The sequence below is a fragment of the Miscanthus floridulus genome, chromosome 2 (assembly GCF_019320115.1).
Source record: "Miscanthus floridulus cultivar M001 chromosome 2, ASM1932011v1, whole genome shotgun sequence".
NCBI lineage: Eukaryota > Viridiplantae > Streptophyta > Magnoliopsida > Poales > Poaceae > Miscanthus > Miscanthus floridulus.
Genome location: NC_089581.1, coordinates 165,489,349 through 165,514,809, shown reverse-complemented (window position 1 = coordinate 165,514,809; position 25,461 = coordinate 165,489,349). Strand labels below are relative to the sequence as shown.

The window sequence follows — 25,461 nt, the reverse complement described above, 5'->3', positions numbered from 1 at the left end:
TCTCACAGCTACGCAAGTGTTTGAGAGTGCCCGATGAAGTAATCCCGATTGATACACTTGACATTCATAACACTCTAGAGTATAAAGAACATCCTATCCGAATTCTAGGTAGAGATACCAAAGAAACCCAAAGCAAACTATTCCTATGTGCAAGGTCCAATGGAGCAATCACACTGAGAGAGAAGCAACATGGGAGAAGAGTCTGACCTCCGGCTACAATATCCTTATCTCTTCGAAGGGTATGTTCCGCTTTAATCTCGGGGATGAGATTCTGTTAAGGGGGTAGGACTGTAACAACCCAAAAATCCACACACCAAAAATTCGAACTACAAATTTTTTTTCTTCAAAACCCCTTGTGATGTTGAGTGACATTTAGAAGTCAAACCCTAGTTTGCATTTAGTTGTAACCTAATTACTCAGTTTCATATGCAAAGTATGTCACTTATCATACACGTTTAAATTCCTAACAAATAAATCATGCATGTGCTTAATACCAAATTATGAGTTGGTTCTCATTGCCCTTTTTGTTGTGCAAATAAAAGCAACAACCTATAATTAATTAATCATGTAATTAATTAATTAAGTAAGTGCCACCTAAGTTTGTGGACTCCACATATAAGCCCTAAACTCTTGCCCAAACCAAAATGAAGGTATTATAACTATAATTATGAGACTAAATAAATCAAACCCTAAACAAATTGGCAACAAATAAAAGAGAAAGGAAAACAAAATAGAAAAAAAATAAAAAAGAGAAAGGAAAGAATAGGGAGCAGCAGCAGCCTAGGCCTACTCAGCCTTGCGAGCCAGCCCGCCTGCCCTCCCACTCGCGCACACGGCCCACGAAGCCGGCCTAGCTTCGCCTCGCCACCCACGCGTGCGCAGGCGCTGACCGCTAGGTCCCACCTGCCAGCCCGTACCGCTTCACCGCGTCGCGACATGACTGAGCCGCTCCCGCTGCCAACCAGACCTCACGCGTCAACCACCCCAGCAATAGGGTCTTCTTCCTCCCCACGCCAGCCTCTCCTTCCGACCGAGCCCCGATCGAAGCAGTAGGCGTGGGCCTAGGGTCACGCAAATCACATGACCTTGTTCCCTTGGCACCGCACCCACGCAACCCCTATGCCACCAACCCCACATGCCAGGACCGTCTGATGCCCTCAGCGCATCGCCTGCCATCCGCCTCCATCCACCATTGGTGACCAGTGGAGCTTCACCTATAAAAGGAGGAGCCCGAAACCCTAGCGCCACACCACGCCTTGCCGTCGCCGTGCAGTTCGCACAAACACACTAAGCCAAGGGATGAGAGGAGAAGGAGAGGCACGGAGAAGGACACCACTGCTGCTGCCAGGGCCCTGCCGCTGCCGGAGCCAGAGTAGGAGGGAGCACCATCGTCGTTGTCATGGGAGCTACATGGACACCACTACATGGCACCGCCACCACCTTCAAACTCCCCATGGTGAGCACACTTCGCTGAGACCACTCCTAGCCTCTCAGATGCCATGAACAGACCACACCGGAGCTTGAGCTCTTGCTCCGGCTTAGCTAACCGGTAGCCTAGAAGGACCACCACGACCCTCTTGTTGAGCCAAACGGAAACGCGAAGCAAAGGGAAGAAAGGGGGTGACGCCAAGCCCTCTGCTTGGGAACGCCAGCGTCGAGCACTCTGCTCATGCCATGCATATGTATCGCACACATGCACGTGCTCACCATGGCTAGAGCATGGCCATGGTGAGGTTGCCTTGCCCGCACCACCGTGAGAACCACGCTGTTTGCACCCTGCCAAGCTCCACGACGACTCGGGACACACCTCATGCACCAACAAAAGAGAAGAAGGCCGCTGGTGCTCCATCTAGCACGCGCCGCACCCCACCGGAGCACCACTGTGTCCTTCATCGCTGCCACCATGGCCGAAGCCACCGGGAACCTCTAGCGCCCCTTCAACCTACCCACCACACCCACCGGAGCCACGGGGAGCTCATGCACCCCACCAAACCTGCTCCCAGCCGCCGTATAGACCGGCCGCCATCGACACGCCGCAGCCGAGCCACCGTTGCCGTGGCCAGTCCTTTGGGAAGCCCTAACCGTCACTCTAACCTCATCATCATGTTCATCGAGGCGAGGGGATGATTTTGCCCAAGCTAATTGCACCCTAGCGCCACTGGAGCCACCAATTAGGTGAACTTGCCATCGACGGGCACCATGCCGCCATCCGATCGAAATAGAGGAGAAGAAAGGGGGGGGTGCGGTGCACCCGGCGCACAGTGTGCTAGGAGAGAGAAAAGGAGGATGGACCGGGTCCACCATGGACTCGATGTGGGGTTCATGAACCGCAGAAGGGTGGTCCACCATGAACCAATTCCGTGGACCCAGGCCTAGTAAAAGCCACAGGGGCGATGTGGCCTCACCAGTGAGCACCACATGGCGGGCCAAGCCCGGCCCGTATTCGGCCCAATCGGCCTTGTTGAGGCCCGGCCTGTATTGACCGTTGATCGGTCAACGTTGACTGATTGACCGGGCCCACATGTTAGTGACACAGAGACTCTGGACCCACTTGTCAGTGGGTGACATCATGCTGACGCCATGATGACATCATGCGGGTCCCACCTGTCAGTAACAAACACAGCCAAGGTGATGTCATGATGATGTCATGGTGACGTCAGCTGCTGACGTCAGTGGCTCTGGCCCCACTTGTCTGTGACTGTGATCTGATGACTGTTGACTCGCCCATTGACTTGACGATTGACTTTGACCGGACCCACATGATAGTGACCCAAGAGCCCCCGGTCCCACCTGTCGGAACTGATGACATTAATGATGTCATGCTGACGTCAGCGGGACCCCACCTGTCAGCTCGGAACTATGATGATGACGTATGTTGACGTCATACTGATGTCAGCATGCCACATGGACCAATAGGACCGTGACACGTGTCAGCACGATATTAATTCAGCCTTTTCCCATTTTTAGAAATGATTGAAACTTCAGAAATTCATAACTAATTCATATGAACTTAGAAAAATACAAGACCAGGACCAAAATTCATCTAAAATTGAGCTCTACGCAATAAACCCATGATTGAGTGCATTTGGCTCTTTTGAATTTTTCATTGCTTTTTGTGCTATTCTATAGACGTCGCTAATGTGACTATAATGCGATCGTTTGCAGACTCAGAGGAGAACCAGATGGATGAGGACCGAGAGTACCATGAGGAGTATGGAGATGACTTCACTGAAGATGCCACATCCCACCCAATCTCGTAGCACCTATTACGCATGGCTAATATAGAGCTGCTATTGCTTTACTTTATTGTTATAATCACACTATGATAGGACTTGCATGGTAGTATGCTTTCGTGACGGCCTTTACCTTGGTGCAACCTTACCCCTGCTCACCCTACTATTAGGCTAAGTCACACGCTTGCTGCTATATTTCACTGCTTATTATTTCTACTATGCTTATATATACCATATTGATGCGTGGTGGAAACTGGAGTTATCTGGACTATGGGGAGAGTGCTGCGTGTGTGACTTGGGTGTATAGAGGGTAAGGGTTGTGTCGACCAAGTTGGAGTATACAATGAGCCTAGGGCAAGTCTTGTCATGAGGTGCTACCTGGGCGCCCCTGGAATGGATACCTATGGTGGGTAAATGGTGATATGAGGTGGCCCTAGGTGTGAACCTGTGATGGAAGGAGGCCAGGGTGGAGGTGTTATGGTGGCACGGTAAAACCCTGATGAAGACATTCTAGCTTGGTCATCTCTAAGGACTTACTAGTACTCAGACTCACCGAGAAGCCTTATGTACCACTTGCCCTATATGGTGCGGGACGGCCGGACTACTTTGTAGGATATTGCCACTACTGCTAGGTTGATAGCGGACAGTGCAAGGAGGTACGGGGCGTGGAGGATTCCCCCACACCCTTCTGAGACTTCATGGAGACCTTGTGGACTTGGCTCATGACTCATAGTTTCAGCCACCCCAGACTAGACTTGGGGTGTACCAGGGCTGAATGGTAGTGTGGCATTATTCTAGGCTAGCAAGTGGCCAGAATTAGCCCAGTTGACGATGGTCAGTGAAGAAGCAGATCTTGTGGTTATGTAAAACCACTATAGAGTGTATGGTTGATCGATTGATACATATGCCGACTAGTCGGCTATGGACCTTTTCTGAGTTTCGCTTAAACTAGATAGTGAGATGAGTCCTTCTCTTCTTCCCCCATGAGAGAGTGTCGGTCGTAGCCAGGGGCTACAGACCATGAGATAGTGCCGAGAGGGAGTTGGCCTATCGACTGAGCGATGGTATGGTGATGATATGGAGATGGTGGTATATCGATCCTAGGATCAAAACCTGGCTCTAGATAGAAAAGGGGTGGAATGTGTGTGGGAATGGTGTTAAAACTTGACTATACTATTATATACTTGATATGCTAATACATAGGAAACCCTAGCCTTATAGGTTCCTTTTGATTATATCCAACTTGCATCCAATTTTCACAAAGCATAGCTCATAGGGTGGGAGTGGCTAGTACAAATCGTACTGATAAACTTTAGCACACAGGTTCTGCTAAGGAGTATAGCTCTGAAGAATTTGACGGTTGAGGGGTTTGTTCCTATGCTCGAGTTTTGGTGATCTTATCTCCAAGCTGTTCTGAATGAATGCTACCTTTGATTCCGCCAATGCGGTGATGTAATAATTTATGTAATTCCACACTTTATGTACTCTGATATTATCATTGTATGGATGTGGTATTCGGTTGGAATTTGGGTAATATGATCTACAACGGTCATAATACACTTTGACTCTATGGATTTCCCTTCGCAGAAATCAGGTCATTTCAGCAGGCATACTCGCTCGGGCAGATCAACCTGCCCATCATATTTGGCAACCGGGCCAACTTCCGCTCGGAGGTCCTCACCTACGAAGTGGTAGACTTTCTAGGGTCCTACTATGCCATCTTGGGGCAGCCATGCTATGCCAAATTCCTGGCATTCCCCAACTACACCAACCTCAAACTAAAAATGTCAGGACTGAACGGTGTCATCACCATGAGCAGCGCATTTTCGCACGCCTTCACATGCGATTATGAGCATTTCGAGCTTGCCACTGCAGTCATCAACTCATCTAAGCTTCTGCGGCTCAGGCAGTCGTCGACCCTAGTAGTCCCAGACTACAATAAACTAAACTCCTTGATGGCCTTCCACCTGCTCAAGGAAACCAAGGCGGTGGGAATCGACCCCACCAACCCAACCAAAACAGTGCGGATTGGGACCTAGCTCTCGGCCAAATAGGAATGCAAGCTTATAATTTCCTGCACGCCAATCATGATGTCTTCACATGGGAGCCATCCGCCATGCCAAGCATACAACAAGACATCACTGAGCATGCGCTGTGCCTCATCCTAGGCTCAAAGCCCGCTAAGCAATGCCTACGCTGTTTTGACGATGAAAGGTGCAGGGCCATAGGTGAAGAAATCGCTAAACTCCTGGTTGCCAGATTTATCAGAGAGGTATTCCACTCCGACTGGCTTGCCAATCCCATTCTTGTTAAAAAGAAGATTGAGAAATAGAGAATGTGCATTGATTATACTGGCCTCAACAAAGCATGTCCAAAGGATCACTTTCATTTGCCGTGCATAGACTAGATAGTTGACTCCACCTCAGGTTGCGAGATCCTCTCCTTTCTGGATGCCTACTCGGGCTATCACCAGATCAAGATGAAAGAGTTTGATTAGCTCGCAACCTCGTTCATCACCCCATATGGTTCATACTGCTACGTAAGCATGCCTTTCGGCCTAAAAAATGCTGGCGCCACCTACCAAAGGTGCATGCAGTAATGCTTCACCGACCAAATCGACCTGCTTGATCAGCCTGATCAAGCCGAGCAGCCAAGACCAACGATCGTCATCTATGTTGATGACATAGTGGTCAAAATGACTTAAGCTTACAACCTGATCGCAAACTTGGCCACAACGTTCGTGAACCTCTGAAGGTTAAACATCAGATTGAATCCCAAGAAATGTGTTTTTGGGGTTCCAAAGGGGAAGCTGCTAGGATACATTGTGTCCGAGCACGGCATCGAGGCCAACCCTAAAAAAATCATGGCCATTTCCAACATGGACCCCATACACAACGTCAAGGGCATGCAAAGGCTCACCGGTTGTCTGGCCACTCTAAGCTGGTTCATCTCTTGGCTCGGTGAACAAGGGATACCACTCTACAAGCTCCTCAAAAAGACAGACACCTTTGTCTAGACTGAGGAAGCTCAGCAGGCTCTAGAGACCCTCGAAGCATCCTTGACATCCGCCTCAATCCTCGTCACTGCCGAACAAGGAGAACCCCTCCTCCTTTACATCACGGCCAGCAACCATGTGGTAAGCACCGCTCTAGTCGTCGAAAGGGAGGAACTAGGACACCACCTTAAGGTCCAGTGGCCCATATACTTCATCGAGGAGGTACTCACTGACCCCAAGGTCTAGTACCCCTAGGTGCAGAAGCTCCAATACACCATGCTGATGGCGACCCGAAAGCTCCTGCACTACTTCACCGACCACGAAGTCACGGTCGTCACTTCATACCTGCTCGGAGACATCGTCCGCAACCACGATGTCGTAGGATGGATCTCCAAGTGGGCACTCGAGCTCATGGGCCATGACATCATGTATATCCCCTGTAACGCCATTAAGTCTCAAGCTCTCATGGATTTTGTTGTCGAATGGACGAAGGTCTAGCTATCAACCCTAGACGTCACCCACAAGTACTGGACAATATACTTCGATGGGTAAGTCATGGCGCCCGGATTGGGGGCTGGAGTGGTTCTGATCTCTCTAGACAAAAGTAGGCTCCATTACACCATCCTTCTCCACTTTTCAGCCTCAAACAACATCGTGGAGTATGAGGCCCTCTTTAACGGACTATGCATCGCCATCGAACTTGGCACAACATGACTCTACATTCGTGGTGACTCAGAGCTGGTCATCGATCAGGTCATGAAGGAGTCCTCCTACAAAAGCCCCCTCATGGTGGCATACTACCAAAAGGTCCACAAGTTCAAGGACAAATTTTAGGGAATCAAGCTACATCATGTCCCTCGAAAGGACAATGATGCCACCGATTTTCTCACAAAATTGGTCGCCAGGCGGGATCCGTCCCCGAGTGGGGTCTTCATCAATGATCTCCACGAGCCGTCTACCCATGTCCTAGAAGGTCCAATCCAGACAAACCCCGACGCCAAGCTGACGCTCGGGGGCTCTGACCCTAGTGCCTCTATGATGATGTCACCCACTGACATCACCATATTGGCACTCGATCAAACCGACTGGTGAGCACCGCTACTCACCTACCTCCTCGAGGAGATTCTTCTGCCTGAAAGGACTGAAGTCCAACGGATCGCTCGATGCACCAAGACCTTCGTCGTGCTCGGTGATGAACTCTACAAATGGAGTCCATCAGGGGTGCTCATGAAGTGCATCCCCACCAACTAGGGGAAGCAGCCCCTCCTCGAGGTCTATGTCGGGATCTATAGACAACATGTGGCCTTGAGGTTGCTGGTCAAAAAAGCCTTTTGCTAAGGTTTTTACTGGCCCACCGCACTACGAGATGTAGACGAGGTCATACATAGGTGTGAGGGATGTCAATTCTATGCTCGGCTAACTCATTTGCTGGCACAAAACTTCAAACCATCCCCATCACCTAGCCATTCATGTTCTAGGGTCTCGACATGGTGACTCACCTACTCACCTACTCGTAGCAGTCGACAAGTTCACCAAGTGGATAGAGGCCAAGCCCATCACCAACATCCGCTCAGAAGAGGTGGCCAAATTCTTCCTCGACATTATCTATCGGTTCGGCGTTCCAAACTGTATCATCACTGACCACAGGACTAACTTCACCAAAAAGAAGTTCCTAGACTTCAGTAATGGATACGACATTAGGATCGACTGGGCCTCGGTCGGACACCCATGTACTAATGGTCAGGTCGAGCATGCCAATGGCATGGTCCTCCACAGACTTAAGCCACACATCTTCAACCGACTCAATAAGTACACCGAACGATGGGTTGTAGAGGTCCCAGTGATCCTCTAGAGCCTGAGAATGACCTCGAACCAATCCACGAGGTTCATACCCTTTTTCCTAGCCTATAGAGCTAAAGCAGTACTGCCCTCCGACCTTGACCATGATGCCCCAAGAGTGAAGGCTTTCGACCGTGACCGAGCCACGAAGGCTCAGCAAGACGTAGTCAACCTGCTCGAGGAGGCCTGTGAGACGACCATCATCTGCTCTGCTCGCTACCAGCAAACTCTCTACAGGTACCACGAAAGGAAGATTAGGGGGAGGATCCTCGAAGTCAACAATCTCGTACTCAGGAGAACCTAGTCAATGAAAGAAAAACACAAACTCTCTCTACCATGGGAAGGACCCTATATGATAACCGAAGTGATCTGACCGGGCGCCTACCGACTAGAGGACATCAACGGCAACGTTCTCACCAACACTTGGAACATTGAATAGCTACGTTGTTTTTCCCATAAATTTGGTCTTACCACTTTTTAGTCAAACACTTGCTCCTGTAAAGCACCCTAGCCCAAACACTTTTAGCCTGGATCGCTCGGGGGCTCCATGAGGGTACAATACTAAATACTACCTCTCTTTTTACTATCACATGGTAACAACCTTGTCCCCGAATGGAAGTGCATTCCATTCCTTTGATTACCCTACGTAACTTTGTTCTTACTCCTAACCGAATGCACCCCGCCACGACCTACGGTTATGAGCAGCCGAGCCCCACAGGCCATGCCCAGGTTCTTAAAAGCTACAGCCTACGAAACTAACGAGCATGTGTGAAAAAGAAAGGACAAAAACAAAAGCTATGCTAGGATAAAAATAAGGAACAGATAGTGATTCTATCACAAAAATAGAACTGATGACCGAAATAGTTGAGTTCACCTAGCCATTCTATCACAAGTTCTAACTATGCTATGCTAGGATAAAAATAAGGAACACATAGTGATTCTATCACAAAAATAGAACTGATGACCGAAATAGTTGAGTTCACCTAGCCATTCTATCACAAGTTCACCTAGCCACAAACTCAACTATTACATTTTCTAACTACTTCTACTCCAAATACTACTATGGTCGCTCGACGACATCGCCTGACGCCAAAGTAGAGGCCATGGCACACGTCGCCGAACATAACCAATGCCACAAGGGCCCCACCCGGTTCTGCTCCCTCAACTTCGGCGAGCGCAGCGGGTACCTCAAAAGACCTGCCTGGTTCTGCTCCCTCAACTTTGGCAAGCGCAATGGGCACCTCAAGGGCGTCGCACCCATAGATGCTCAGTAGAAGAGCATGGAGCTCCTGACCTTCTCATGCAGTCAAGGTAGCTCTTGGGTAGGGTCGCTGCCACCGAGGTAAGGCCACCATGGCTAGAAGAGATCTCATCAAACTTTATGAACTAGCCAACCTGAGCAGCTGTAGGCACGGAACCCTCCACCAGCACGATCCTAGGCAACTTCCCCTCTAACAAGGCTTGCCCGGTGAAGATCCATCGGAAAGAATCCACACATGGATCCATCCCAAAAAAGGCCTCACAGATGAATCCAGCGCGCCACCACCTTCGGTGGAAGCCACCCCTTCTCAGGCAAAGATGGCCAGCACCGCCTCAAGTAGCCTCTAGCTTGACATTGTGCTTCAAATTCATGAAAGGATCTGTAAGTCCCCCCTCGCTTACCCTCTCTCTCACTTAGAAACCACCGCGACTATAGGCACTCTCGGTGAGGAGGAAGAAGGAGGAGAGGCAATAGTTGGAGAATATGCAAAGGACTATGATGAAAAGCCCTCTCCCTCCCCCTTTTAAAGAGTAAACGAGATAGCTGAAGAAGGGCAAAGGATCAGAGCAAAAAACTCTCTTCCTTCCCCCATTCAATGCGGAAGGGAAACAATGGGACATACCCTAACCGATGGGACACACACTGACCGATGAAACAATGCCTGGTCAGACGAGATGTGGCCTGGGTATGGCCCACCACTACCACACATTGGGTGCAAAAAAACAAAGCATCAACACGTGCAGGCGGCTCTCCACCTCCCCAGGCAAGACTTGGAAAAACCCAAACAACGGAATCTTCGCCAGGAGAGACCATCGGGTTCCTAAGTCGATCGAACAGCTCAGAAAAACACACCAAGAGACAGATAAGGAGCAAAGGGACACCCCATGTAGGCCATGCCAACTCCATCATGAACAACGAGCACGGGTCCCGGTCGGACATTTCCGATTGGAGCTCTTCATACCCCGTCACTCGAGTCATCAAGGTAACACTACTGACCCCAGCTATTTCTTTATATAATCATTCATACATGCATTCATTCCATACGCTTGTGCCCCCGGACGATTCAGGCCCTAAATCGCCCGAGGGCTCAGGAACTAAAGCATCACACATTTAGCAAAATGCATCACAACACTCCGTGTTGCATCATGAAGCGGTAGTTGCCTCATTCAAACATGAGCAACGATCGATCGAGGCTTGAAGGCTAGCCCACAAAGGGCTCGAGGCTACCTCACATCAAATAGAGCTAGGGGAGAAAATGGAGATGAGCCCCGTGTGACCCTTGCCCAGTCTGCCCTAAAGCAGACAGGGTCATCTCAACCTTCTTGTTCGATCCTAAACCTCTGCCAAACCCACAGAATCTCCATCAAAGGGGAGGCCAGCGGGCCACCTAGGTTGGTCTCTGAAACGACCTAGGCATTTGCTAGGTTGCTGGTAAGGGAGCAGTAGAATGTCACAAGAGGGCTATGTTGGCCCCATCACGAACGACGGATTCGGATTCCACTCGATCATACCCGTTAGCAAGCTTACCGAGCGTGTCACTCAAGCCCGAGCGATCGAGGCAAGCGATAAAGCTCAGCCCCTTCGGTTGTGAGAAACCAAGGATGGGGGTAATGCAACAACTCAAACCGACTCCTACCAAAGCCCAATGGGGCACAGGGCTCAAGACATCCGAAACACCTGGGTCTGCGACCCTGAACTCACCCCATCCCTCTACTATGCTTCGACTACACACCAACACCTGGGTCTGCGACCCCGAACTCACCCCATCCCTCGGTTATGCTTTGACTACACACCAACACCTAAGTCTGTGACCCCAAACTCACCCCAACCCTCGGCTACGCTTCGACTACACACCAACGCCTGGGTCTACGACTCCGACTTGCCCCATTAGGATCCACGAGCTCTGTCTCGCCTGATCCCTAAACTAACTGCCTCGGCTGCGTGAGCTGCACCAATGCCTGGGTCCAAGACTCCGACTCACCCAATCCCACAGCGCGCACCGACGCTAGGATTCACGAACTCCGTCTCACCCGATCCCTAAAAACTACCCTAAAATCAAACCACCTCGGCTATGCAATGACGCCTTGGTTGATGACTCCATCTCGACTAAAAACATGCACACACGCCCGCTAAAAAACCCCCAGACGATTCTGCCTGAATCGCCCGGGGGCTCGGGGGCTACACCCGTGGGTGCGCTCGCGCGCACCCACTGATGAAACAAAAACTTCCCCCGCTGGCAACACGACCCCCCCTCGACGATTCTGCCTAAATCACCCGGGGGCTCAGGGGCTACACCCGTGGGTGCGCTTGCGCGCACCCACCGTTAAGACAAAAAAATCCTAGACGATTCTACCCGAATCGCCCGGGGGCTCAGGGGCTCCTGTTGGGTTCATAAACCCAGGGTCCCTCGGGTACCGACTTTCCAACGAAGACTCGGCCCAAGCAGGCAACGCGCAACTCATGGGTTGGCCCAAGTACCTAAACGATAGGCCAGAGGGGCGATCCAATCTCCGACCGGAAGGCTTGGCCGAGGAGGAATGGCACCCGCTTCTAACTCTAGCCCGCCTCTCTGACCGGAGCGCTCGCTTTGGTCTCCAGCTTGCCTCCGGACGGCCTCTCCGACCGGAAGCCCTGGCCAAACACCACTTCTGACTTCGACCCACGTCTCCGACCGGGGATATGCCAAACCCCTGCTCATTGCTCTTCTCCGACTGGCGCAATCAGAACCGACTAGGACCAACCGATCGGGGACGCCCGTTCGATAAGGACCAAGAAACGGACAGAGAAAGTAAGACAGAGCGCACAAGTCAAACCGCAATATCTGGGATCGTACCCTGTACACCTTCAGAAACAGTACTTTGCGACCTCCTTGGCATGACAGAACCCAAGCAGTATTGTAGACGCCGATATTTTTCCCTACAGTATTGTGGGCATCATTAACTCCCATACGGTAAGGCTCCCCCCACATGCTCTAGGCATCGACAGTGTTGTGGGCGCCTGCATTTATCATACCAGGCGAATATGGTAAAACCCCTTGCACGCCTCCGAGTATCAACAGTGTTGCAGGCGCCGACGTCTATCATACCCGAAGAAGACAACACAACCTTCCACGTGCATCTGACATACAACAGTATTGTGGGCGCCTACCATCATCCTGTACCCGTTGGCGTGGGCAATAAGGCTTAACAGCATACGTACTCTCTCCCTCTCACTTGTAAAACCATCCCCTTCATCTATAAAAGGGATGCATTCTCTTCCAACAGATAGGTTCATTCAGATCGATCAAGTTCACTAGTGCACAATAATAGAACCGCCAGGTTCAAACCATAAGCACACGCTCGAACACTTAGCACATAGCGGGGCTCCCGTCACTCTCGGCCCTTCCGACCGGAGTCCGACCAGACCTCTTGTTCCCCCCATCTTTCTCCTTCTCGTTTGTAACCCTACTGCAAACTTTGAGCACCTGGGCTCAGAAATAAAGTCACTGAACGACTCAAACTAGATGTAGGGCACGTTGTCTGAACCAGTATAAACCCTGTGTTATTGAGTGCTAGGCCACCTCCGATCACAATATACAGCAAAACTACAAATATTTACGTGTTGGTCACTTTCTGCACCGACAAGTATAAACCTCGTGTCCTCTAAGCACACCATCCGAGCCAGACGCGTAATACTAGAAATTTACTCGTCGGTGGTAACTCGAAACACCGGCAACATGTTTTAGTAAATGATTTAGGGTGTAACACCGAGGGTATTACAATAACCACCCCATATTTTAACCTACCTAGTATATACGCTTTTACACGCATACACACTTACATCTATGAAAAGCACACACACATTCTCTATGAGCAAGTCAATACAAAAGTCTCGATATCGATGGGCATGTTATTTACCACTGAAAACATAGCAACGTATATTCATAAAATAAATACACAACAATGCGAGAACCCATCTCCAGTCTAGAACTCAACCCCGAGTGAGCGGGTTGAACCACAAGGAAACAAGGAACCAAACCAGTTTGTGACATTTTTTAATTCACTTTCATATCATTCTACGTGTTAATTTCATGCTAATAGTTTTGACCTCACCAAACACAAATCATTTGCATGTTAGTAAACATGAAAAAACATTCTACGCAACGAAGGACATTAGTTTGTGATATGGTAGTATCTAGCTGATGGAGCATGTCCTATGCAGCGTCATTTTTGTTGTCGTCGAAGCCACAAACTTCTACGTAGTCTGGATCACCATAGCCTATTTAAAATGGATAATGAGAGTACCTATATACTAACAAAGAAGCACCAAAAGAAGGCCATATAAAATTTAAATAATTCCAGACAATGCACATAAGATAGGCCATCATTTAAAAAAGTCAGGTTTCATATTTTCCGTAGCTGAAACAACTTTTTTAACATTAAACCAGATTTTAGGATTTTTAATTGCGTAGTTTTTCTGAAAAGTGTTTGGTTTTCTTTTTGGAAAATATTTCTATAACTTTTTCTATAAAGTTTATTCAAACCATAGATTATCAACGTAGTCCGGTTTATCTCCCTCGTGACTGATATTGTGTCATATATTAACGTGTCTAACGTGACACCATGTCGGGTGTGACACCATGTCGGATAAACCCACTAGTAAAACCGTCCAAGAGCAATTTAGGAATGTTAAGTTACAGAATGTCAAAAATTGTCTAATGTGACACCATGTCGGATAAACCCACAGTAAAACCGTCCAAGAGCAATTTTGGAATGTTAAGTTAGGGAGTGTTGAAAATTCGGTTTTATGACTGAGGATTGAGGAAGGAGAACCAACTTCCAAGTAAAGTTGGAGATAAAGAGGACCTTTTCTGCTACTATATGATATGATAAGAGCTGAAAATTGGATAAAGAAACTGCTACCCAAATCGAATGGGTTTACGAAGATGGATGTCCCACACTGACCATTATTTATTTTTGAAAATACACTGACCATTATTTATCAATGATCCAGTGGCCCATCAAGATCAAATAGTACTTCCATGCATGCAACGCTGCAAGCTCAGAAAACAGTGCTATACAGATAGACACTCCGATTTATACAGATAGAAAGCAGTGCTATACATTTCTTTGCCCTTCGGCAATGAGGAATGAATGGCACGGCAGTAGCTTCATTTATTTTGTCAGTTTTCGCCATATGCAATAAAGAAACTTTGCTTTGTGTGTCTACGTACAGCTCCATTCAGCAATGGCTATTTTATTTGTGAGTGAATGCTTACCAGCCTGTTCGGTTGACTGGTTCATTGCTGGTTCGTGAAGAAGTACTGCTGGCTGGTTTGTGTGAGAGAAAAATACTGTTTCGGCTAAAAATTTACGATCGTTTACGACAAGTCACGTTCAAATGAACAGGCTAGGCTGTAGGACTAATTGAAAATCCCACGAGCAGCTAGCAGCCGCCTCATGCAGGCAGAGTCTGATGAAGAACCATCCAGCCCATCCTATAGGAAAAAGATCTGACATCCCTTCTGTTCTTAATTTAAATTCATGGGAGACAATAGTATACATTGCAGGGCATTGCATACCCGTTCTGTTGAAAACCCATAATTTACTGTAATTATGAGCAATAAATTCTCACTCTGAGGATTCTGCTCTGCAGCATTGAAGTTCTGTTTCGGTGTTTCCTTTCCTCGGAGCTGAAATATGGAGTTGTTGTGTAGCGTTTGTTTGTGTGTGAACATACTCCGTAACAGACTAGATCGAGTAGCTAAGGGGGTGTTCGGTTCTACAGGAAAATTTTAGTCCCTGTCCCATCGAATATTTAGACACATGCATGGAGTATTAAATATAGACGAAAAAAATAACTAATTGCATAGATTATGGCTAATTTGCGAGACGATTTTTTTAAGTCTAATTAGTCCATGATTTGACAACGTTGTGCTACAGTAAATATATGCTAATGGCGGATTAATTAGGCTTAATAAATTTGTCTCGTAAATTAGCCTCCATCTATGTAATTAGTTTTATAATTAACTCATATTTAGTTCTCCTAAATAGCATCCGAACGTCCGATATGACATGGACTAAAATTTAGTCCAGGAAACCAAACACCCCCTAAAGCTATACTAGGAGCATATACTTTTTCATTGATGGTAGTAGCCTTGGTATGGTAGGTTCATTGTAGCCCTTTCCTTCGTGTTCTTTCATCGTTCTGATGTTTTGGCTCCTATCAACATTCTGTGAAACAAAAAAGCGACTGCATGCGCAGCAGGGGCAAAAGGCGTAAAACGAAGCACGTTGCGCGTAGACATGCATGGCATCAGAAAAAAAATGCCACGGCGGGGGGCATGCAAAAGGAGAAGGAAATCATGCCCGGTGCGTGTGCATCAATAATGTTAACCCCATATAGCTACTGTCCACAAAGAAGGAAATGGCGGGCAAGAGGATAAGCAGATTGCCTACTGCCTTTGCCGAACAGGGCGCTGGGCGCAGCCTTAGTGCTCTAGCTAGTCGCTGCTGATCAGAACAGCAGCGGCGAGACCAGTACAACCGCAATAATTTAACGTTGTCATTCTTTAACTCCATACTAGGTGAAAAAGTAATGCCTACAGAAAAGCCTGCAAAAATCTTTGCTGTCATTGAGAAATCAATGGTTTTATAATGCTCAGCAACATGTCGGAGTAGAAGGTGTTGCGCATGGCTTCATTAAGGTTGTCTTGAGATGGGCTGGATGTTCTTTGATTCGGCTGATCTGAAGATTCTCAGGATTTAAGAAGCAGATTGCGGCAAGCAGCATATGATAAGCCTGCAGTAACAGATCGGAAAGGTCGAGAGGATGATGGGATAGCATGGCTCCTTCGACGCCGTAACGGTTCTTGGAATCAAGCCCTTGGACGAGGTTGCGCCTAGTCAGGAGGCAATAATAGGCATTGCTAATCCAGTGAAACGAACGAATCAAGCGACGGAAGGAAAGGAAAAGGACCCTACCAAGGGAAAGGTCAAAAGGTTGCTACTACTACAACTTGCACGGCGGTCCGAGAAGGATCTCTTCTGCTGGGACTGCGACCATGAGCCAGTTTAGTTCGCTTCATTTTGTCAAAATTTTCAAAGATTCCCTGTCACATCGAATCTTTGGACGCATGCATGAATCATTAAATATAAATAAAAAATAAAACTAATTACACAGTTTAGACGAAATCCACGAGACGAATCTTTTAAGTCTAATTAGACTATGATTGGACACTAATTACCAAATAACAACAAAATGCTACAGTAGCACTTCGCCAAAAATTTTGCCAACCAAACATGCCCTCACATGCATCGTCTGTGGAAACGCCGAAACGGTTCAGAAAAGAGGCATACACTGCCCACTGCCCAGAAGAGGGAACCAGACCAGGACGGCAGCAATGGCCGCCCAGATAGGCTTGCTGGGACACGAGAAGCCAAGATAGATTCACAGATCGGTCATTGCAGTAATAAAGGAGTTGCAGCAATGGGTGCTGTATGCACGGGCACAGCCGCACAGCGCCACAGCTCCTGCCAGGCAGCCAGGACGCCGGCCACAAGAGGAAGAGGCCCTCCCTTTGGCACACAGCTATGAGCAGTGGCGGAGCCAGGATAATTGGTCGCCGGGGTCAGTACTCAGTACTAACGTGTAGGTTGAGAGAATATAATACCATATATAACATTAAATTAAATTAAATTAATATTATAATAGCTGTATATTGTGACAAAATAAGCTTTTACAAATCGCAACAGTAGTTATCTTTTAGAGTGTCCCTCGAAGACCGGTGGTCAGTGTTCATCCTACCAGTTGGAACACAAATACAGGAGGGAAATGATAGAAACGAAAATCGCGAAACTCGATGAAAATCAGTCGAAACTTCGATCAAAATTTGCAAATTTTCATGAAATTTTAACTAGGATATGAAAAAAAATCTGAACAAAATGAAATCGAAACTACTGGTACGTGAATTTTCCGGAGGTCACTGGTAGAAACAAAAATCACTGATTTTTTGTGAAAATCGGCCGAAATTTTGATCCGTGCCGGTGGTATCAATGTGCTCTGATTGCCTATCAAATTAGTCATATAATAAAAATTGTAGCAGATACTAATGTGCAAGCATCCATTAGTACAGTTAAAAGTCACTAGTGAAATGCAAGCCATAGTGCCATACTGAACTACTAAAGTAGCATACATACCTGGCATGTGGCATCTCGGTCTAAATGAAAAAGCACGTTCTTTACTAAAACGCAAGGAACACGGATGCCGCAGAGCTTTTGGCCGGCGGCTGCTGCCCGCTGGGACTTGCGTCAACGTGAGATCAAGAACAGATGACGCCGCGACGGAGCTATGCTGCTGCGGCTAGGGGCCAGGCTGCCGGCCAATCTCCCCCACGACCGTGGAGGATTTGAGAATTGAGATGCGAGACTACGAAGATGAAAGGGTATGGATACGGCCAGGTTGTACCGGAGGGGGCAAGCTAACGTTTGGTATTCTGGGCCTGCAAATGAAATATTGATCGACGGATGGGCTGAGGAGATAGTTGGACAGTTGTTGCTGGGCTGCCGGCTTGCCAGGGTCGTAAGTATTTTCTACCGGGGTCTAAGCAGACAAGAAATCGCAGGGTACAGGAGGATCACAAAGTCGTCGGTGTCGCCCGACCCGTCGAGTGAACGTAGCTTCGCCCCTGCTACCATCATCGGTGGACGATGGCCAATGGCCCATGGACAAAACCCAGACCAGAGACCTCTCGGGACAAAAGGCCTTGTCGACCACTCATCTGCCTTTGGATCCGTGCGCCTGCCCGTTGTCTCCGTCCCTGCAACTTCGACAGCGGCACAGCGCCATGCACGCTGCAGTAAATGCTGGGCGCGCATTGTTGCTGTTGCTGAACCGAGTCCTGGCTCGCATCGCATGCTCAACGAGTCACGGAGATTACAGAGGCTGCGGACGAGGCGGCTTGGCATTTGTTACTGAGCGGAGGGCTGACCCGCTGTTGCGACCTGCGATGTGCCCAGCGCCCGAGCCGATGCTCCTGGCCTTGAGCAGAGCATGGGGTCAACGGTGTGCCGGAGTACGCAGCTCGGCGGGCGGGCAGACCGGCAGAGGCAGAGGCACGTCAAGTCGTCAATTCTTGCACAGTACTAGACTGCACAGAGCCGTTTCAACTGTGTAAAAGCACTACTACGACTACGCTGTAGCTGGGGCTTTGGTATGTCGCGGCCAAGCGGTGGCAGGTGCCATTGCTTTTGTTCTCGCCGGCTGTGTTTAGTTGCCAGAAAGTTTTTTTAAAAAGTGCTACAGTGGCTATCACATCGAATCTTGCGATACGTGCATGGAGTATTAAATGTAGACGAAAAAAAACTAACTGCACAGTTTGGTTGAAAATCGCGAGACGAACATTTTGAGCCTAATTAGTCCATGATTGAACAATAATTGCCAAATAAAAACAAAGATACTACAGTAGCCAAATTTCTAAATTTCGCGAACTAAACACAGCCTAAATAGCACCTCTGCTGACTGTTGCGGTGTTGTCATTTTTGCTTTACCAGATGCACTCAAGCCCGAAGGGAGTGAACTGATGATCGATACAACTGACGTCCAGCGGTCATACATTGCGGTTGGACTGCAGGGATTTATGCAGGAATTTTTTCAATTTCACAAGAAAAAACAAAACACAGGAACAGAAAGTTTTTCCCACGTTTCAAACGAGCCCTAAAATTCAAAATGGCAACCATGATGCACCAAAATGACAAATTTGTTCGGTTGATCTATAAGCCGCTCGTGCTGATTTGTACGACTGATTTGTTAAGAGAAAATAATAACATAGCTGATAAGCCGACTTATTAGAGCAGCCGAACACATTGGTCATTGCCGGTGAAAGTTTGCAGAAAATACACACCACGGATATGTAAGAAGCAGGCAGTTTTTCTTCTTTATATTCCATGCTTTCTTCGATAACAAGGATCCATGGCCCTGTTTGGATCCATGGGTTAGAGCTAGTTTGGACTAGTTGGAGCTCAACTAGCCCTAAAGTAGCCAAACAGGAGGGCTAGAGTGGGTTATTTGTAACTAGCCCACCCTAAAAAAAACTATCCCTCCAAAGAGGTGATTATTTGGGCTAGTTGAAGTTATTTGAGGTGAGGTCCACTGTTTTCTCTCTACTTTCACCCGCACCAATGATTTGGAAAGCACATTTATTATCATTTTAACCCTTGTATCCAAACATCTCTTATGCTAGAGTTAGTTCAGGACTAGTCCTAAGATAGAAACTAACTCTAACCTCTAGCTGTGCTAGAGTATCCAAACAGGGCCCATGTTCCGAATGACTACAGGAAGAAACACCAGAGGCTGGGGCGCAATATCAGACAAGGACACGTTACATCAATGTACAAGCATAGACGAGAGAAAACGTCGGCTTCATCATGTCCAATTATTAACCAGCCAGATTTCATAAGAGCACAACAAATACATGTGTTTAAGCAACTGTTCCTTAGTGAAAAAGGAAGGATGCCCAGGTCTGAAAGCCTTATTCATGCCCTCACGACATGATGGGATTCTCAATGCCTACAACATGCCCTTACCAAACCTCAGGGCGGAGCTCACCAGTAGCCGGGGGCATCCATTTCCCGGAGTTGTACACGTTCTCGCCAACCTTCCACCCTGGAACATCTTTCATGATCCTCGCCTCCTCCTCAAGATACTTCTTCCACTCTTTCACAAATCTACATGAGCACCATGGACCTCAAGTGTTATGTGAATGCCAGAGAAAATATAACACCAACGATAATGGCAGTCAGTATTAGATAGTACCTTTCATCCTCTTCAGCTTGGAGCATCGGCAGTATAGCACTCCGAGCAGCAATTTTCTCTTCTTTGAGCGCCCTGCATAATTTCAACCTCATGAAACTAAGACTGATGAGCTAAAGGTATATATATAACATGGCAAAATATGTAGTGGGAACCAGTTACTAAGCCCTCGTTTAGTTCCACCACAACTTCCAAAAAGTTGCTACAGTACCTGTCACATCGAATGTTTGCGGCCCGTGCATGGAGCATTAAATGTAGACGAAAAGAAAAACTAATTGCATAGTTTGGTGGGAAATTGCGAGACGAACGTTTTGAGTCTAATTAGTCCATGTTTGAACACTATTTGCCAAATAAAAACGAACATGCTACGGTAGCCCCAAAATCCAAATTCCTACAACTAAACACAGCCTAAGTGGAAACATGGAAACAAATTCACATGCAAAAGTGCATACATTGTACTCACATTGCAAAAGTTGGCACATCCATAGTGCATACTCATATGTACTCACATGCAAAAGTTGGAATTCAAACTCGCATTTGAAAAATTCATACGAAAATGAAAAATTTTAGGTACATGTGCACTAAAAGATAAAATTCCTGGGTTTCATCTTTTAATCCCCATGAACCTCATATTTGTCATTTTTCGTATGATTTTTTCTAGTTTGAGTTTGCATCTCAACTTTTTTGTGTGAGTACATATTTGTATGCACTATGGATGTGCCAAGTTTCAAAAAAAATTCGAACAGCTGAAATAAGTTTTTTGAATTGGTTTCTATGTTTCCACCTAGTAGCTGGTTTCCACTACATATTCGCCATATAATATGGATGCAGAAATCACATGAACTGACAGGTAGAATTAGCACTTAACGCTGGTGACGCTAAAACACAAACACATAACAGATGCAAAAATCGTACAAGTACTAGTAAACACTGCAAAGCAATAAGGCATGAAAAGAAGATAAGCATTCAAGGGGAAACTTGGATAGCAGCACAATTAGTATCATGCCATAGCATATATAAGTCTTTGAAAGAATCAGTTTGGTAGCTCAACAGTTAATATTAATACATAGAAAAGAAAAAACATAAGTCCATTCTTAAGTCTGTCCATTCCTTAGGTCATAATCGTCGTTCTATAGAACTTGCCTTTTAGCTTTTGTGGTACCCTTTTGTCACAGAGAATGCCAGAAGCTTGTCGCTACTTGATCCACCCTGTTTTGATTCTATGACTAACTTCCACATCAATATCTCCATCCTTCTGTAGCATCGATCCCAGATACTGAAAGGTGTCCTTCTTAGGCACTACTTGACCTTCCAAACTCACATCTCCCTCCTCTTGTACAACTCCGCCAAAGTCGCATCTCATGTATTTGGTTTTAGTTCTGCTCAAGACTCAAGGGTCTGCCGCCACAACTCTAGTTTCCTGTTTACTCCCGCCTGACTTTCGTCCACTAACACTATATCATCAACGAACAAGATACACCAAAGGATATCCCCTTGTATGTTCCTGGTAACCTCATCCATTACCAATGCAAAGAGATACGGGCTTAAGGCTGACCCTTGATGAAGTCCAATTTTAATCGGGATGTAATCTGTGTTACCATCGTTTGTTCGAACACTAGTCACAACATTGTTGTACATGTCCTTGATGAGGGTCACGTACTTTGATGGGACTTTATGTTTGTCCAAAGACCATCACATAACATTTCTTGGTATCTTATCATAAGCCTTCTCCAAGTTAATAAAAACCAAGTGGAGGTCCTTCTTCTGCTCTCTAAACCGCTCCATAATCTGTCTTGTTAAGAAGATTGCTTCTGTGGTTGACCTTCCGGGTATGAAACCAAATTGGTTTTTTGATATCGGCGTCGTTCATCGCAGGCACTGCTCGATGACTCTCTCCTATAACTTCATAGTGTGGCTCATCAACTTAATTTCCCGATAATTAGTACAACTTTGAATATCTTCCTTGTTCTTGTACATTGGTACCAATATACTTCTTCTCCACTCCTCAGGCATATTGTTCGATCGAAAGATATTGTTGAACATCTTGGTTAGCCATACTATAGCTATATCCCCGAGACATCTCCACACCTTGATTGGGATACCATCAGGGCCCATCGCTTTGCCCCCTTTCATCCTTTTTAAGGCTTCTCTGACCTCCGATTCTTGAATCCTCCGCACAAAGCGCCTGTTAGTGTCATCAAACGGGTCATCCAGCTGAACGGTGGTGTTCTCGTTCTCACCATTGAACAATTTATCAAAATACTTTTGCCATCTATGTCTGATCTCACCCTCCTTCACCAGGAGCTGCTCCCTCTCATCTTTTATGCACTTGACTTGGTTGAAGTCCCTTGTCTTCCTATCGCGAGCCCTAGCCATCCTATAAATGTCTTTCTCTCCATCCTTCGTACTCAAACGTCGGTAAAGGTCCTCATAGGCCCGCCCCTTTGCCTCACTCACCGCTCGTTTTGCAATCTTCTTTGCCACCTTGTACTTCTCTATGTTGTTTGCACACCTGTCATGATACAAGCGCTTATAGCACTCCTTCTTTTCCTTAATAGCCTTTTGCACATCTTCATTCCACCACCAAGTGTCTTTCGAGTCGCATCCGCTCCCTTTGGTCACTCCAAGCACCTCTGAAGCAACCTTCTGAACGCATGTTGCCACCTTCATCGTTCCAAGGGCCCTCTTCAATGACCTTTTCCTTAAAGACCTTTGATGCCTCCCCTTCTAATTTCCACCACTTCGTTCTAGCAACCCTAGTTTGTTTGTTCCCACGAGCTTGCACCAGAAAGCGGAAGTCAGCCACCACCAGCTTGTGTTGAGCGACCACACATTCTCTAGGTATCACCTTATAGTCCACGCATGTTCGTTTATCCATCCTTCTTGTAAGGACAAAGTCGATTTGACTAGAGTACTGGCCGCTACTAAAGGTCACTAAATGGGATTGTCTCATACGGAAGAAAGTGTTAGCTATCATCAGATCAAAAGCTATGGCGAAGTCTAAGACTTCCTCTCCCTCCTGGTTCCTACTACCGTATCCGAAATCCTCATGAACCACCTCGAAACCTGCACTTGATGTACCTACATGGCCATTAAGATCGCCTCCTATAAAGACCTTCTCGCTACTAGGGACAGCTCTAACCAAGCTATCTAAGTCTTCCCAGAAAAGCCGCTTAGCACTCTCATCATGGCCTACTTGGGGGCATACGCACTAATTACGTTTAAGACCATATCACTAATGACAAGTTTAAAGGCTTAACAATATTTCAATGATCAATATTGAAACCATCATTCTAATTCCTCAATTCAACTCTACTGCCATAGCTAAATGATTTTAGCACACGAGTAGATGATATCCAAGACAATCCCGATACAGTTGAGTAACCAACTAAAACTTAGTTGCATATATAAAAGTACATTGCGTATCTCTGGCTCTCTGATTCAACACCTAAGATAGGCAGCATCGCTAACCATTTTCCTCTGTTAATTATGCATAAGATGTGCAACCAAGAAGGTGCATTGTAACATTAAGACGATGCATTGTTCACTAAACCACATTTTTCAGACACCATAGTATTCATATGAACAAAAGTTGATCGAACTGAGATTCGGATACTACCAGTACTTTGTATAGGTTAAAGTTACATCAGTTACAGACTAACCCATTTCCGTGATTAGGAAACGTTGATTGGAACGTGATACGTGCATTTGCGTACAGATCATCGTTAACCCATTTCCGAGCTTCTAACATACTACCACCAATTTCAAGCAAGCAGCCTCTGCCAAAAAATGAGATGCGCAATGTAATAGGCAGGCGACTGAATCAGCTGGCTGGGTGCGCACTTACCGGCGGACCTTGTTCCCCTGGCCGACCTGGTACATGCCATACGCGAAGGCGCCGAAGGTGGTGAGGAAGATGGCGGTGGCGCTGGGCCCCGAGGTGGGGATCCGGCGGGCGTAGCGCACGGGCGCGAAACCGCCCGGCGGCGGCCCGTCCTGCACCACCGGCATCTCCTTGATGCTGGCCATCCCCGGCTTGTTCCGCACCAGGGACTCCGTCATCTTCGCTCCTCGATCCGGACGCCGGACCGCCCGCTTGCAGATCTACAGCTCCCCGCGGGGATCAAACGAGCCGAGGCTGTCGCTAGGGTTATAGTGGAGGGTAGGAGACGACAATTGCGTTGTGATTTGGGGGCACTTGGCTGGAGGAATCGCGAATCCCCTCGGGGACCTGGGCAGCTGGGCTGGACCTCGGTGAGAGAATGACTCGTCGATTCAGAGGTCTCCGGGGTCTAATTCGCAAGAGTGGATCTCTTTGTTTAGTGAAGGGAACAAGAGTTGAGTTGGGCCTGGTTCTTAGGCCCAATAGAAGGCTGATCGTGAATGGGCTCAACTCTTAGTGGACTCCAGAATCCAATCATCGGCGTCCTCTCCCATTTCTTTCCTTTTCTCTTCTAAAAAAAATATTTCTTTTCTCTGTCCCTATTAAATTTTGAGTCAGCAAGTGCATTATTAGTCTAAAAAAAGTGCGTTATTAAAATTTGGCTCCAGAACATTTTAAATTCGTATAAGCGTCTTTACATTATATTATTAAAATCTGCAACAGCTCCTCGTTCATTTTCGTGCATCTCTCATTGAGATGGCACGTTGCCTGTTTGTGCTAGGTCGGGCGTCGCAGCGCGAGCTTCGTTCCCAAACAAACTGAGCATGACCTTTGCGTCGTCGTCGATGGCTCCGTCGACTGTGCCTGTATGATTTCACGACATGCTGGACGCTTGGGCCAGACGACTGAATACAACGAGCGTGGCACCCTTGCTACCGGAGTGTTGGTGACGTGCGACCCAGAGATGCGCCTGGGGCAGCCGCGACGGCTGTCGGTGAGGGCCGGACCGCGCCGGCGCCACGTGCTACACTACACTTCACCTTACCTGTCCTGAAGCCCGGAGCGTGCACTCTGACGATAGATGGAGGACACCGACCCGGTCGGCGCTCGCGGTAGGTTAACTGAAACGACGAGAAATCTGCGGTGCCATGGACAGGTCGTTCCGCACTGCCCGCTATACACGTCCGCGTGCCCTCGCCCTGACGCGCGGCACAATGCCGCGATCTCGGCGGTGCTGACGCTCGCGTGCCGGGGCACCAGCTCCTCGCTGCAAGCGTGCGAGTGCAGCCAAGAACCACACGCCGGCCTTGTGCCCCCCTGGCCTACTCCGCCGCTACTCGGCATCTCTTCGCGCGTGGTCGTGGAAGCAGCAATCGGCAGCTTCAACCGAAGCGAGGTGGAGAGCCACTGCCACAGGAAAGATGGCGCACGCCCTCCCTGCTGTAACTGTAAGCGAGCAAAG

General features: G+C 47.6%; 1 protein-coding gene across 1 annotated transcript; it reads right to left on the bottom strand.

The window, feature by feature from the left end:
- Positions 1–19,706: 19,706 nt before the first annotated feature.
- On the bottom strand, positions 19,707–24,358 carry LOC136535584 (NADH dehydrogenase [ubiquinone] 1 alpha subcomplex subunit 13-B). The gene is made up of 3 exons (XM_066527885.1): positions 23,964–24,358; positions 20,120–20,191; positions 19,707–20,031 (listed from the first exon to the last, which is right to left on the bottom strand). Exons 1-3 carry the CDS (start codon positions 24,176–24,178, stop codon positions 19,887–19,889), a joined length of 432 nt encoding a protein of 143 aa, XP_066383982.1. The 5' UTR covers positions 24,179–24,358; the 3' UTR covers positions 19,707–19,886.
- Between the last annotated feature and the right edge of the window lie 1,103 nt (positions 24,359–25,461).

What these genes read in the sequence shown, in the direction of transcription:
- LOC136535584 (XM_066527885.1), bottom strand. Translation starts at nt 24,178, where the DNA reads ATGACGGAGTCCCTGGTGCGGAACAAGCCGGGGATGGCCAGCATCAAG. An exon ending in CAGGGGAACAAGGTCCGCCG is followed by an intron (nt 20,192 to 23,963) that starts GTAAGTGCGCAC and finishes GAAATTATGCAG; the next exon opens with GGCGCTCAAAGAAGAGAAAA. An exon ending in CAAGCTGAAGAGGATGAAAG is followed by an intron (nt 20,032 to 20,119) that starts GTACTATCTAAT and finishes GTGCTCATGTAG; the next exon opens with ATTTGTGAAAGAGTGGAAGA.